This window comes from Thermobia domestica, chromosome 7 (assembly GCF_964235325.1).
Source record: "Thermobia domestica chromosome 7, izTheDome1.hap1.1, whole genome shotgun sequence".
Lineage (NCBI taxonomy): Eukaryota > Metazoa > Arthropoda > Insecta > Zygentoma > Lepismatidae > Thermobia > Thermobia domestica.
Genome location: NC_137460.1, coordinates 244,211,523 through 244,227,018, shown reverse-complemented (window position 1 = coordinate 244,227,018; position 15,496 = coordinate 244,211,523). Strand labels below are relative to the sequence as shown.

At 34.5% G+C, this 15,496-nt stretch overlaps 1 protein-coding gene across 1 annotated transcript; it reads right to left on the bottom strand.

The window, feature by feature from the left end:
- Positions 1 to 1,226: 1,226 nt before the first annotated feature.
- LOC145689035 (uncharacterized) lies at positions 1,227 to 6,882 on the bottom strand. Its single transcript, XM_081763170.1, has 3 exons — positions 5,657 to 6,882; positions 5,206 to 5,259; positions 1,227 to 1,699 (listed from the first exon to the last, which is right to left on the bottom strand). Exon 3 carries the CDS (start codon positions 1,696 to 1,698, stop codon positions 1,261 to 1,263), a length of 438 nt encoding a protein of 145 aa, XP_081619296.1. The 5' UTR covers position 1,699; positions 5,206 to 5,259; positions 5,657 to 6,882; the 3' UTR covers positions 1,227 to 1,260.
- Between the last annotated feature and the right edge of the window lie 8,614 nt (positions 6,883 to 15,496).

The following is a 15,496-nucleotide window of genomic DNA, read 5'->3' as shown; positions in this document are numbered from 1 at the left end:
AACTTCAAGAATGTTTTTAAGGGGGACAAACAAAATTATTTTTAAAAACGGGTAGCAGAAAAGAGGTGAATTTTATTTATCTTTCTTGTTCTTAATATTATTATTTTTATTGCATATAAAACTAACTAACTAAGTCTATGACCTATGGAACCCAGAGGTTCACACAAGCTCTTCAGTAACTTCTATCCGTACCCAATTGTATACAATTTCTACTTTGCCTATCCTATTTCTACAAAATTCATCTTAATATTTTCCTCCCATTTGTGCATAGGTCTTCCTAACGGTCGTTTTCCTATAAGTCTACCAGTCAAGACTTTGAAAGCGTTCCATTAAACCTATATGACCTGTCCACCTAACCCTCCTAGATTTGATAACCCTAACAATGATGGGTAATCGTATAAACTATGTAGTTCCTCATTACGAATAAATACGGCATTCCCCATTCTTATTCCTCTTAGCTTGGAATATTTTTCCTAGGATTCTGTTCTCAAATACTTCCCTCAGAGTAAGAGATCATGTGTGACAACAATTTGAATGCATATAGTTTACGAAAAAATGTCTTTTTTTTCTTCATATGAGTATAAAAGGAAAAAGTAGAAGGAAAGCAATGGATAGGAAGAATAAGATAAGCATAATTTTTTTTAAAAAAACAGACGAGTCAAAATTATTTTCCAAGTCTGTCAAATGTATAATAATAATAATAATAATAATAATAATAATAATAATAATAATAATAATAATAATAATAATAAATATTTAGATAGCTGAGCTGGATTCCAGCTTGCATTACCTAAAATTTGTCTTTTATTTGCACATTTTATAATTTAATCAAGTTCAAAAAGCATCTTTAGCCACCAATTATATTTTCAGCAGTCTTCTTCTTCTTATAAGGTTTCTATAGACTTTTTTTCCCCCTGTAATTTTGGCACCAAAACATTTTTAAATCCCTGTAAAACTAATATCCTTCGCTGGGTCTTCCATAAAAAATATACAATACCTTACTCCACTCCATTTGTTACCTGCAGTCTTCCTACAGTCCACCGGAAAACTGAAAGAAAAACCATAAAAAATGTGGTCGCTATAAAGCCTTCCAACCACCCAAAGAACCAAGTAACCTTAAAACCTGATTTTTCTCAGTTCAAATTACCTAAAGTAATGATATTGGAATTAATAAAACACACACAAGTTATATTGACTAATCTAATTTTCTTTTTTTTCCTCTTTATTTAATATATTTACATTTTTTTTCTTTCTGTTTTTTTACATTTTATTCTCTTGAATATATAAATTTTGACATTTATTCAGAAATTTATTAAATGTATGTAAGACTTTAACATCCATGGCTACATTTAAAATTTTTTGTAAGTTAACCATTGTTTTCAAAAACTCTTCATTTATTTCAATTTCCATATTGCCTTCCTCCCCCTCTTGTACATTTTGTACCCCCACCTCATCTTCCATCACCTCCTCCTCTTCCTGTTCTTGCACATTTTCTACCACATGCGATTCCTCTTCCACATGTTCCATCACCTCCTCCTCTTCCTCTTCATCTTCTATAATAATATCATTATCCTCCTCTTCTTCCATAATTATTATTTCGTTTTCCACTTCATTCTCTTCTTCGTCATATAATGTTATCACCTGAATATCATCCCTAGTTAAATCAATAATCTCCAATGATGTGCTTGGTCCCTCCATTCTGCAACAAATAAAAATAAGCACTTATAAATATCAAATAATACTATAAAATTTTACATGTTATATTTAAGCATACGTGCTGTTAAAAATATATTAAAATAAATATCACCTTATTTTTTATGTCTCTCAATAATTCATTGAATCAATTATATAACAATCAGTAACAATTCAGTGTTCTATTCTCAAAATAAATAGCTATTGTACATTGAATACTCAATTATTAGTCTTATAGTTATTCGTTTAGCGCCTATAATTTGATCTGTCAAAGTTATTTCATTATTTACATATCAGTTCTTAAAACTTGGATCTTCAATACAAATAATGACTCTAATTATTTTTTTTTGTTCTCTTTTAAGCAAGCTGCTATTATTTATTTATTTATTTTCCATCAGTAAAAACTCTGGGGATCTAAGTTCCCTAAATCATGTTTATAACGCAATTCACCTATATTTCCAACAAAAGTAATATTTCATTCCTTCAATCATAAACAATTTAATTTTTTTCTACAATTTTTATCTTACTTTTAAAAAGTAACCTACATATAAGTGTCTACAAGACCTTAAAAATCACCAGTTTGAAACATATTCTAACAAAATTACTTTGTAACCCTCCCAACAAAAAAAAATTGTATGTTTGTCTTTGCCTACATATTCAAAATATCAAATAACGTATGTCCTTATTACCATTGTATGAACATATTCGTATCATTTATATGAAATTCCACAAAAATCAAGCAAGAGTTTTTCCTAGGAAACATTCCTATTTACAATACTACCAAGATAATATTCAGTTATCATTACGTTTTTATTTTACTTTTCCTACACAAATCCTAAAGTAATTTCCTCTAGTACATTTGCTTCATAGTTCTATTTTTTGCTTAAGTCATCATTATAGATATTTTACCTTTAATACCAAGTCACTTGCCACAGCTAACAAGCTTGTATGCTCCACGATCCTCCGCTAACCTTTTCGTCTTCGCGTATAATCTTTCTGTTTTAATATCACTCATTAATTGTAGTGTTCTTCGCCCCCCTCCTTTCTTTCCTGTCAACATACCCTCTAGGACATTCCCTAACAAGAGATTTGGTTAAGTAATCTTATAGTAAACAATATTATGTTCATAATTTTTTCGCAATGCTTCCGTTTCCTTCCACATCCTTAATTATCATCTTCTTTTACCCTAATTCGCATTACCGTGCAATATAAAGTGCTAAGTGTCATAAAAAACAATTCAATATTTTCAATAAATTAATATAAGAAAACAAAATCCAGTTTTCCTAAAAACTATTGTCGTTCATAAGCTCCTTCATGACTAAGCGGTTAGCGTACGCGCATTTGGCATGGGTAACCAGCGTTCGGTTCCCGGCGCAAGCTCATGTGGTTCCCATTGCACGTAAAGTTGTAGGTCCACGTTTCATATTGCCTCGCTGCTCAAGGGTACGCTAAACTCATAATCAACTTAACCCGAGTAAAATCTTTATACTCACATTTTAAATACGGTCATTTGATTTTTTCTATACTTATATTTCAATAATATAATTCATGAATTTACTTTCAGTCTGACTAAATATTTTAGCCCCCCAATGCTTTTATGTTTCCTGTATTTTTATTTTTTATTCTTTCGGACATAAGGGCAGTTACATAAAGCTATACAAGAGGTATAACGCAATATATATTCCAAAAATAATAATAATATTTAAGTCGCAAGCACACTCCCTCAAATAGTAATATTCCCAATAAAAAGTCCATATAGGTATTAATTTCAATTAAATTTAGGCATTAAAACATTTCTCTGCACGTTATTAGTTGAATCCATACTAATATTACACATGCAGGGTTTTCCCAATTCTTTAGCTAACAAATATAATTAGTTTTAAGACACAATAAATTACTAATAATTCAATTATCTCTTTTGCAAAATAATTATGGTACATTTGCACCTACATTACCAATTTTCATGTCATAAATGTTGGTGTTTCCAATATTAAAAAACTGTCATCACCAAACTGCTACATAATAACAGTGTGTTTAAATCCATGGCACTATTACGTAACCTTCTATCTACACGTGAAAAATACATGGCAAACTACACTTTTCCAATTAAGATAGCGGTGCCTTAAACGTAAAACAATTCAGTTCAATTCATCACATTCACACAACTAATTTCAATTCCACATTATCTTACATAACATTGCTTTTGTTTTTCCAATTCATGAATTAACTAAAAGTTTATTATTAGAAAGAGGATATGAAATATAAATTCCAATATTTATTAACGCCAGTTTGCGGTACCATAATACTATAATGTGCGCCTCCGGTGCTTCAAATCTCTCATACAATCCCAATCCGCAACAAGTCAAATTTATGCTGCGCAAACACCGTATGCGTAGGTTTTCTCGGGGTTCTACCGCTTCCTCCCACTTTCTATATACTTTTTCAAGAGCTTTCTCCATAAAACAAAACAATATTAAAAAAATTACTCATTATCATCATCATCATCGCCTTTAGCCTAACAGAAATACACACCAAAGGTGTGCGCCCTAGCTACTACGTTACTGTAAAAAGGCATGTAAGTACTGCCATATTACATCTTCTTCTTTCGTATACACTATACAAAAACACCGTAAGCGTGGGTTTTCTCGCAATTCTTCCCTTTCCTCCCACTATCTCATTCCACCATTTCATCCATCTCGCATTATTATCCTTTAGCCTAACCCGCATAAGCGTAAAACGTCAAACTTAAAAATTTTATTTTCTATAGTATTTATAAACTTTTATCTTTGCACCATCTTTTGCTTTCCTTTCGTTATGTTCGAACGGTACCTCAATGTTATAACGCCCACCTCTGGTGCATGCAATCCCTCCTTCAATTCCCCCGCAAATTAACTTTGTGTTAAACAACATTCTGTTAGTGGGTTTTCTTAGGGTCCTCCCACTATCTCATTCCAACAATTGTTGAGTTATTATTTATTTGCCTTAATTATGCGTTACTCTTAGCGTAAAGGGCATAATCGTGGAACGATAAACTCAAACATTTCATTTTCTATGGCAAACATAAGCTTTTATCTTTCCATCGTTTCCTCATTTCCTATGCATATGTTTCAACGGTACCTCTGATGCGTAAGGTCTTTCATTTAATCCCTAAACATGTAACTTTTTAGTGGACAACATAAGGTACATGGCTTGCTTCACGTATTTCTATTTCCTACCACACTCTCATTTCACCAATTGTTCAATCATCATTCATTTGCCTTAATCACCCGTCACTCTTAGCCTAAAGGGCATAATCGTGGGACGTTAAACTGAAATATTCCATTTTCTTTGGCATTCATAAGCTTTTATTTTTCCATCGTTTCCTGCTTTCCTCTCAATAAACTAGGCTACACATACTATAGTCAAAATGTTCGCAACTAAAACTAATCTTTTCCAAAAAGTCAATTAAACATAATAAGCTCCGCAGTTTTCCTCTCTTAAGTTTAAAAATAAATAAAATAATTTATTTCTTACCTCAAATCTAGAAATTCCTTCGAAAATCTCTTCAAAATCGATCCAGGAAAAAATCTAAAACAAAAATAAAAAAAATAATTTTAATATAAATTCTGCACCTCCTTCACAAACACATAATATCATTCTCTATATAGCATATATATATATATATATATATATATATATATATATATATATATATATATATATATATAATATTAAAAGTTTAATAAAAATTACTTGGGTGGTTTACAAATAAGTTCTATGCTATTATATAAATTTAAAAATTAATTCCACCTCAGCTTTTCAATATTTCTCATTTATTTTTCTTAAAAGTCAACAAATAAAAATAAGCTCATGTTACAATTTACATTAAAAATGATATTATATTCTCACTTCAATTATCTATAAAAGTTAAGTTCTTTCGTTATTTCTTTATAGAATAAATATAAAAAAACAAAATTCAACTTACCTTCCAAATATAGATATTCCCGGTCAGCTAAAAACTCCTTTCCTCAAATATTAAGCACAAACGCACTGTCACCGAGTAAACTCTAAAATACAAATAAGCGTGTTCTCCAAAACAACATATTTATATTTTTTTCACAAATAAAACATTCAAACTAACGCCAAACATTTTACGCTTTCTTTTTTTCAAATCTTAGCGTCCCCTGCAAACACTTTCGTCCAATTACTGTATGTCTTAAAGCAATTTTTTCTTTGTAAAAGCCAAAATTCTTTTAAAAGACTGCCCCCTACAACTTCCCTTCAATACAACACAAAATTTACGCAACTATCTCTCTACAAACAATAAATTCTCACATAAAAGAAACTCTTTCCCTTAAATACAGCTTGTAGCGTCTAGATATTTCACAATAGCCAAAAAAAAATACAATACACTTTTGTAGGTTCTGCAAAACGAAAACGAAACCAAAGGTTTGCCTTTTTCAGTTTTATTATCTTATTCACCACTGCAAGAGCTCTTTTCCGTCTCTCTGTAAGTATCACACCATACGTTAACATTTTTTCAACTAAAAATCTAACTTACAATCCATTACAACATACTCCTTCAATACTAAGGTGATTAGCTTTCGTGCTTGAAGTCTCACCTTCAATCACAGCTTACATCATATACATATCTTAATATACACCCATTATAATCATATTGTTTCACTAATACATTACATATCTATAATTTACGTTATACAATAATCCATCTAAGGTACCAAAGGTTCAATCACCGAGCTCGTGGGTTTTCTCGGGGTTAACCCGTTTTCATCATTTCACCCATCTCTCATTATTATCATCTCCTTTAACCTAACCCGCACACATATCAAAGGTATGTACCCTAGCTACTACGTCAGTATAAAAAAGCATTTAAATACTATCATCTTGCAATTTCTCGCAATTCTCCCGTTTCCTCCCACTATCTCATTCCACCATTTTACTCATCTTTCATTATCATCATCACCATCTCCCTTAGCCTAACCAAAATAACCATGCAACGTAAACTCAAAGATTTCATTTTCAATATTCCAACTACAAAAAATATAAGATTGTAATCATCCGTATTATACCCTTATTATTCACTAAGTCCATGTCTCATATAGCTTCGCTGTTCCAACCAACGCAAAACTACCATCAAGTCAAGTCAAAATCCATTCAATTCATATTGTGTTCCTTCGAATTCTCAAAGTATTTATGTTTCTTCCCAAACAATATTAATCCCATTATCACATCACTAATAAATTATTTATCATTAATGTTTCACACATCCATGGTCCAATCCTCAGCTCATAGCATATATATTTTCCCATATTTTATTCTATTTTTTTCTCAACTATAATATAATATCAAATCAATCTTGTCTCTTCTCATCTGCATCTTTTCAACTATTTGACATAAAAATTCAACTAAATTAAAACTTCAAACAAATCCATAACCCCAAAATATCTATATTTTTTTACTGCAAATATTCTCTTATTTTCCACGTAAGTTTCTCACACTCCTTTTCAAAACTACAAAAATCCATTCATGATAGTATCCCTAACTTCAACAATACTTTTTTTCTTTTTTTTTCGTTCTTTTTTCCCTCTGTTAAACCATAGTCATAATAGCAGTCTCACTCACAACCTGTCTGTTTTCGCCCTTTCGTTTTTTCACAAAAACAAGTACAAAGCTATTCTTTAAAGTTAACAAGAATCTTTTACAGAAAAAGGGGTTTTTTCTTTCTTTCTTTTTACATTCTATTAGGGTAGAAAACATTTTTCTGTCTAACAAGTCAGAAAAATCTTTTTTTTTCTAAAAAGAGTTACGTTCAACTCGAAATTACAGGTCTTAACCGTCAACAATAAATGTCACATACGTTTTCTCAAATAACTTTCTGCATCCTAACAACTTAAAAGATCTTTTTTTTTTCAACTATTTCAATTCTTTCTTTCTTTTCTAAAAAGAGTTAGACATACAGGTGGGTCAAAAGTAACATCACATTTTCTCATCTGCACAAAAAGTTTCGCTTTCTATTGTAGTAATTTTCTACATGTCCCTTTACATGCTAAGGTTCTTTACTATTCCTTAAGTCCCACGCCAATTTAAAACCAAGCCTTTTGCTTAAAATAACAATACAGTTCTCATGCAATCTTATGTTCCGTCTCCCAGTATGTGGCAATGTAACACGTAACTATCTCTTTCTTACATTCTCTCTCCTTCAGTATAATGTCTGTTATCTCTCCATAGGGTGCAAGTTACAGTCCCAATTAAACATGGTCTTTTACTCCACAGGACACTACACTTCGCCCCCAACTCCATCACCTTGGAACACACACATACAAGCAGGTGTCTATGTTCCTTTCGTTACTCTTCACCCATCAAAGGGTTCTCTCCCTACCCATGCCATTCTTAGCTTACATGACTTTCTCACTTCCTGCTGTTAAAGTATTCTCCGACATCTATATGTTACATTAAAGTAACAATATATTCTTTCTTTTAATGACACAAGGTTCAAATTGTAACAGTGTTACAAAAAGCTTGTCAATTTCAAATTCTAACCTTTTCTTTCATGTTTCCAATCTTTCTAAAAGTCATTTCACATGTCTCTCTGCCTTCCAACAGTTAAAGTATTGTGCAACATCCATATGTCACATTAAATTGACAGCTCCTTCTTTCTTTAATTGACACAAGGTTCAAATTACGAGACAGCTACATAAGAGCTTCTCTCACGTTTACAAGCATTTGCTATACATTGAACAATGGACCCCCTGCCTCAATGGTATGTGGACATATAGCAAATAAGCTACTACTGGTAACTCCCCAATTGCCTCACTATGCTAGTCCGATCTTACAAATCTGGAACTCTCGAACTCCAGCTGAAATTGAGTCGAATCCGGAATGACGCGCTAACCATGCAGCTTAGCGAACCTCTCTCTCTCTCTCTCTCTATATATATATATATATATATATATATATATATATATAAAGGAAAGGGTAAAAGGGAACCTTCACCAGATCCGGAGCCTCCTTTTTTTTTTTTTTTTTTGCACTGTCCCTATATATATATATATATATATATATATATATATATATATATATATATATATATATGGAGAGAGAGAGAGAGAGAGAGAGCATTGGCGGGATAAGCGCGAACTCAAAGCGGAACTATGACGAGGTCAGCCCTAGTGTAATTTCGTTGACGATCCGCCAACGGTCCGCCATTTCGTGGCTTGATGTCGCTTGAGGTCCGCCAGCTATCCGCCGGCGCCTTGCTAATGGGGTAAAAGCAGACAAAATACCACCCTACCCAGACATTTTGAGAAACAGGCTGAAAATTGGTGGAGATGTTTAGAAAGTCATCCTAAACAACTTACGTTACTCAAGTTCCGAAAAACTCCCGCTTGGACACGAGCCGCAATAGGTTTCCACGGTCAGGGGGCACAAGCTTCGATTAGAGGGGCACTGCTTCAAAATGATCTATATATCACATTGGACAAAAGTTAAACACACTTTTAAAACATCGGTACTACCGTCGACTTAAAAGCATTACTACCTGTACTCTGCATATCCTTCAATGTTGGACAACCAGAAATGTTTTGCTTGTTGCTTAAAGACGAAGGATATGCCTAATGCAGCTGGTAATGCGCTTTTATCTACGGTAGTACTAAGAAAGGCACACAAATCCGACCAGAGCAGAAATATGTAATTAAAAACTATCAATACAGTGTTACAGTTTCGAGATCCTGTCTATTTCTCCTTCAGACACAGTTATAACGTTGACATAATTGTGATGCCTGCCAACTAGTAGCATTTTACTGGTAAGTACAAAATAAACCTAGTTTTGTTTTATCTCACCAGCAGGAATCTAAAGCAAGACAGTTTTTACCGTTGAATGCTACTTAATCTTTGTGTTAACTTAAGTTTGTCGGTTTCTCTATCAACTGGTACCACGTCCATGAAGAAACTTCATGAACTCAGGAAACTGCAGTTAACTTTCCCTTCAGGAAATGACGTGACCCTTTTCATCCAGTTTTTAGATCATGTTCAGAATGAATGCATTTGTTTTCTTACTTTTTTTAATTCAAGTCATTAAATTGTGAACTTCATGTTTGTTCTTCTTTAGGTACTTCAAGAGGGAATGGATTAACAAAATTGGTCCGAAATCATTCTCTGTTTACGACCAAAAGAACCGTACAAACAATTGTCAAGAAGCGTTGAACAGATGTATCAATCGAACCATCACCCCGCAGGGAAATGCGTGGGACTTTTGGGGTGAGTATTACCAAACATACAATTCCAGTAGTTTTTTTTTTTTTCGGACTTCAGAACAATACATTTTATTTAAAAAATGAACCTCAGTGTTAATAACGAATTATTTTGTTTTAACGAGTCGATACCTGTTATTTTTCTTCAGCTATATACCAGGGAAAAAACGAAGTAACGAGAAACATGTTCACAAACATCATCGTGCCGGTACTAATTAATTATTTATACTTTCTCCATGAAACCTACTTGGCTTTCAAATGTAGATAATTTTAGATTGATTACTTGTGTGAAAAAAATTATGATATGCAGACTGATCGGAAACTTTTCTGTGAACGTCGGACTGGTGGAACTTCGAACAACCACGGTAGTCTTTGTCCGCTGGTACGGTTAATAGGGAAAGAAGACAAGGTTTTTTTTCTCCCCATGCATGAGAGAATGTTTCGGAAAGGATAACAGAGATGTTTCGTTCGAAAGGGTGGGAGACCGGAAAGGTCCTCAGAGGAAGTAAATCTCTCAGCATTAATAATCATTAACACTCGACCACCACCAGTCCGAAACTTCCTGTTGCTATTCACATGGCCCAACAAACTCCATTGTGGCCAGTGCTTCAAAGATCCCACATATCCCTTGGAATGAACCTACAGTGATTTCTCCCACTCTCCTTCCCTCTCCTACAATATCAACATTAACAGGCAACTTCCACAATCTAAAATGCACTTTTTTTTGAATAGGCAACACAATTTTCGTTCATTAGCTCTTCGCGCTGTTTTTCTTTGTATTTAGGCCTAGCTGTTTGTGGCGCACTTACTCTTTCTGTTGAAGATAATCGCAAGATCGAAATACATGCCGATAACTGCAGGAAGGGGTACATTCTTTTTTCCTATATTTATCTTTTATATATATGTATATAGGAAAGATATTGGATGATTTTATTTTCTCGCAACAGTCATTTCTTGCTTCCCACTTGTATTTTTTTTTTTTTTTTTAATCTTAAATTAACAAATTTTAAAATCAATGCTTTATCAAAATACTTTATCAACGTGGAAGTTCAGGGAACAAGAAACATTACTCTAGAATTTTAAATGTATTTAAGCGATCACGTAGAGTTTTCAAAGATAGTATTTTCACATCGATATAAAATTCAGCACTGGCTGTGGTTGTTATGATTATTGGTCTAACGATGACTTTCTTTAGTTTCCATAACTTCTTCATTTCCCTATTTTGTTGCTGTAGTCGGTCTTGATATTGTGTGAGAACTGTTATGTCGATTATACTGCCGTGTCGTGACAAAACGCTGTAACTTTGGCGGAGCAGTTTTACGAAAATGAGCCGTAAAGTTTTCATCCGTAAATGTTATATGGATCGTGTAGAACCAGTGTAACTAGGTAATAATGGTCAACCAATCAATTTTGACCAAATTTAATCACACAACATGCATTTACGTAACATTACATGTAATCACGTGTTTCCAAAGTCAAGATACACTGGTTCTACACGATACAGATCACATTTTCTGATGAAAACTTTACGGCTCTTTTTCGCAAAACTGCTCCGCCAAAGTTACAGCGTTTTGTCACGACACGGCAGTATATGAGCTTCAATTTTCTCTGTACCTAACAATTTTACGAGTCCAAAGGATTATGTCAGTACTGGTATTGCGTAGCTGTTGATAGCTTTAACTTTATTAACACTGTTCAGTTTCGTTCCTAGTACGTTTCTAACCCTCTGTGCAAATTTCTGCTTCAATTCTCGCTTTATGAGTGCATGGTGTATGAGTAACATTGCCAGATTCTGAGGAAAATTCAGTTAAAACCTACAGATATTAAGTTAAATATATCAATAAAAGTAAGTAGACAGTATTATTTAACGTTTCCATCACGTTCTTTTGTAGGCCTGCTTTGAGATAGAGGGCCTCTTATGCACAATTCCCATAACATGGGCAGACTGACGAAAATTCAAATAATACCTACAGATATGAAGTTCAATATATAAATATAACTAAGTACGAAGTATTATTTAACGTTCACTTCACGTCCTTAAGCAGGATTTGTTTCGAGATAAAGGGTTTCAAAGTTGGAAAAATTCCTATAAGAATAACACGGGAAGATTTTGTCGAAAATTCAAATAGTAGCTAGAGACATGCAATTTAATATATAAGTGAAACTAAGTAGGCAATACCACTTGTTTACTTCGTGTTCTCAAGTAGGTCCTGTCCTGAGATAGAGTACCAATGAAAAGAAAATCTCATAAGGATAACATGAAGGGGATTTTAACAAAAAAAATTTTAAAAATGCTTACTACATGAAGAATCAGTAGTAGTAGTAGTGGTGGTATAAAAATATACCCAAAAAGATGTAATATTAATGTGTATTTCTTTACAGCCAAAAAGGTAGTAGTAGTTATGGGTATGTTTTAAAGCATATTATATATAAAGCTCAACCTACACGTAACTGTTGTGCAAATTAAAATCCTGTAGCTTTCTGTAAGAACCTGTCTACTCGAACTCAAGGGGTACAGCAGTGCCCTCGCCAAGCAAAACCCTTGCCGGACAACCTTTCTGAAAGCAGTGCGACATTTATAATCTCCTCTGTAGTTTTGGTCGGAGATACCCAAATAACTCTGATTGATGATAATAAAAGATCCTCATGATCATACGTAAAATACTGGTTTTCATCACCATACACTTAATAATTTTCGAATTACTTGTACCGAAATGTTTGACAAATAGTAACTGAATGACACTGATTCATTATTCATCAAAATTCTAAAGTATATGTGATAGTCCTGGAGAGCAAAATTTTCATTTGCAAATATTTTTCCACTTTAACTCGTCAATATTGTTCAAATTGAGTGATAGTCTATCATCTGCAATGAAAGATTTGATTAAAAAAGAAAATAAACATAATTGAAAAAGAAATGTTCCTACAAAAAGAAAGAACTCACAAACATTACTGTAAAAAAAAAAAGCCAAGTACGAGTGGCCTTAAAAAGAAGTGAAATAACAGAGGAGTCCCGAGTTCTGGTGGACCCCCAACTAGCACTGAATGATTCACTTCCAGATTCTTGATTTGGAACTTGTCTGATGTCCATTAAATATTAAAAAGTGGTTGAGACGCTTGTGATTTAATGGTAAACATACAGACAGCAGCCAGACTCCAAATCAATAATCTTCAAATGAATCATTCAGTACTTGTTACAGGCGTCCACCAGAACTTGGCAACTACTTTATGATCTCACCTCTTTTCAAGGGCACTCGTACTTTGCATTTTTGCGATCAATGTATGCAGCAGAGAACTATTAATTCACCGGCCGTGCAGTACCGCCTTCAAGGTAATATAACAAGCATGAAAGAATTAATGGGTTGACAAATTCTAAAAACAATTAATGGGTCGAGTGAGGCAGAGTAAGAGAGAGCTATCTCACAATCTTGAGGAGCGAGTTCTGTTTATATTTTCTGAATTCGTTGTTGTATGTTGTAAGTTCTTACATACGTGATACCTATTCCGTAACAGATTATATAACAGTATACCGGCTCAGATATAACGGTATACATACCGGTTCCGTAACGGTATATATAAAATGTTGAATGGGAGATATGCCACACTACTGTAGAAAACACAACTTTTTTTTTTTTTTTTTTTTTTTTTGTCAATGTGGGATAGCTCTTACTCTCACTAGTCCTCAATTATGCTAACCAGAAATTCGCAATGGTGACATCCAGTTCAAAAGAAGTTTCGATTTTTAATGTAGCATGAAAATGGATCCATTAATACCACTTGAAAACAGTATAATAGGTGTTGTATAAATTGAAATAAAATATGTATTCGTCAGAGCGTAATTATTACAGAAATGGTAATGTTTCAGAATATTTGTTATCGCTATTCGTTAGAGTTTGTTTACTGTTTGTTGACTTGCAACATCTTTCACTACACACTTTATTTATTTTATTTATTTATTTAACAATTACCAGATACAGCTCTGAGGCCATTTTATACTGGATATCTAACAATAACAACAACAGCAACAATGGAAAGGATTTGGGAAGGTATCGGCCAGGGCGTTTTAGTAGGTACCATCCCGGCATTTGCCTGGTAGGATTTAGGGAAACCCTGGAAAACCCCAATCAGGATGGTCGGCAGCGGGAATTGAACCCACGACCTCCCGAATGCGAAGCCAACGCTCTACCACTTGAGCTACTTCGCTTTCATTTTCAGATGGCATTAGAGCGATTTCCGTAAAGGAAATTAATTATTTCTTACATCTGAGCACCGGTAGAGGCTGCACCAGAAAAAAAAAAAAAAAAACAAATTGCTCCTACATGACAAACAAATACAAACACTGCAGGAGAAGCTAGCAGCAGAGACCATCACCTTAGATACATTCTTGGCTGCAGCAAGCCTTCACGTGGGAACGGTAAACGAACCCAACGAGGAGGCGGTGGTTGAAGAACTGCACCAAGATGTCGAGAAGAGAGAGCCAGAACAGACAAGTCTGGACACTGTAGAAAGTGAGTAACCCATGAGGTCTCGTTACTTTAAGGAGCAATAGAAATTCGATCTTGCACTGAAGATTATTATTATTATTAGGCCTATATTATCATAATTATTTTTATATTAGCTACGTGAAAGCAAGCTAGGAAAGAAGTGTTTAAATTCCCCAGTGCTTTGAAGAATAAAAATAGGGTTTCTATTGGCAAGGGGTGCGCAGTCTCTACCGGTCGGCGGCTGAAAAGGCTTCCGAGTGAGGAATGTATAACGAACAATTAGTAAGCGGACGAGAGAAGTAGGCTCGCGGTCGTGAGACAAGGTGAGTCTGCCAAGAATAAACAGAATTTGATACACATGGCCACGTGGCCACGCTGCCAGCACCGTGACCAGCATCTGGCTTATCACGCCTGTACATAGTATACCCAGTGAAAGGGACGGGCTGGGTAGGGTTTCTTGCAAGCAGAGAACAACTGGCTTGTGGTCGGAGACCAGTTGTGTCAATTCCTCACGGTGACTACAGAAGCCATTGAGGTTCCACTGAAGAAACGTCATACTGGAAGAGATCAACGTTTAAGGCGAACTTTCCCACGTGGTCCAATAACAGCCCACTCGGAATCCATCAGTTCGTCCTCCACCATGTGAGACTTGCGAGAAGCTGCAGGTGGCTTACGAACTGGTGTAGATTTTGTTCTCTTTGAAGGGAGAACCATCTCGTTCAGCCATCGGATATGTTGGCTAAGTTTCAGGCCAGCGATAATAAGACCACCATTAACAGAAACACTTGGATTTCTGGGAAGTTCGCTTGTCGTTGCAACTGGGGTATTGGGGTCTCAAACTATTTTCTGGGACCAAGGCTGTTTGGGTGGAAACGTTGGATGTCTGGGTTGCTACAGATTTCCTACAACGAGCTGCAACAGTAGCGAATGGAACAGAAAGCGAGGAAGGAATGGTTTCTTTCAAACGACTCTTAGCATCAGCAGCAGAAAGCTTAACAACCATGAGTTCTCGGATACGCTTCTCACGTTGAAAGGCTGGGTAATCCCTAGACGAACCAGAATGCTCACTCT

Bases quoted from the DNA above. Each gene is read 5' to 3' on its own strand.
- LOC145689035 (XM_081763170.1), bottom strand. From the start codon at position 1,698: ATGGAGGGACCAAGCACATCATTGGAGATTATTGATTTAACTAGGGAT.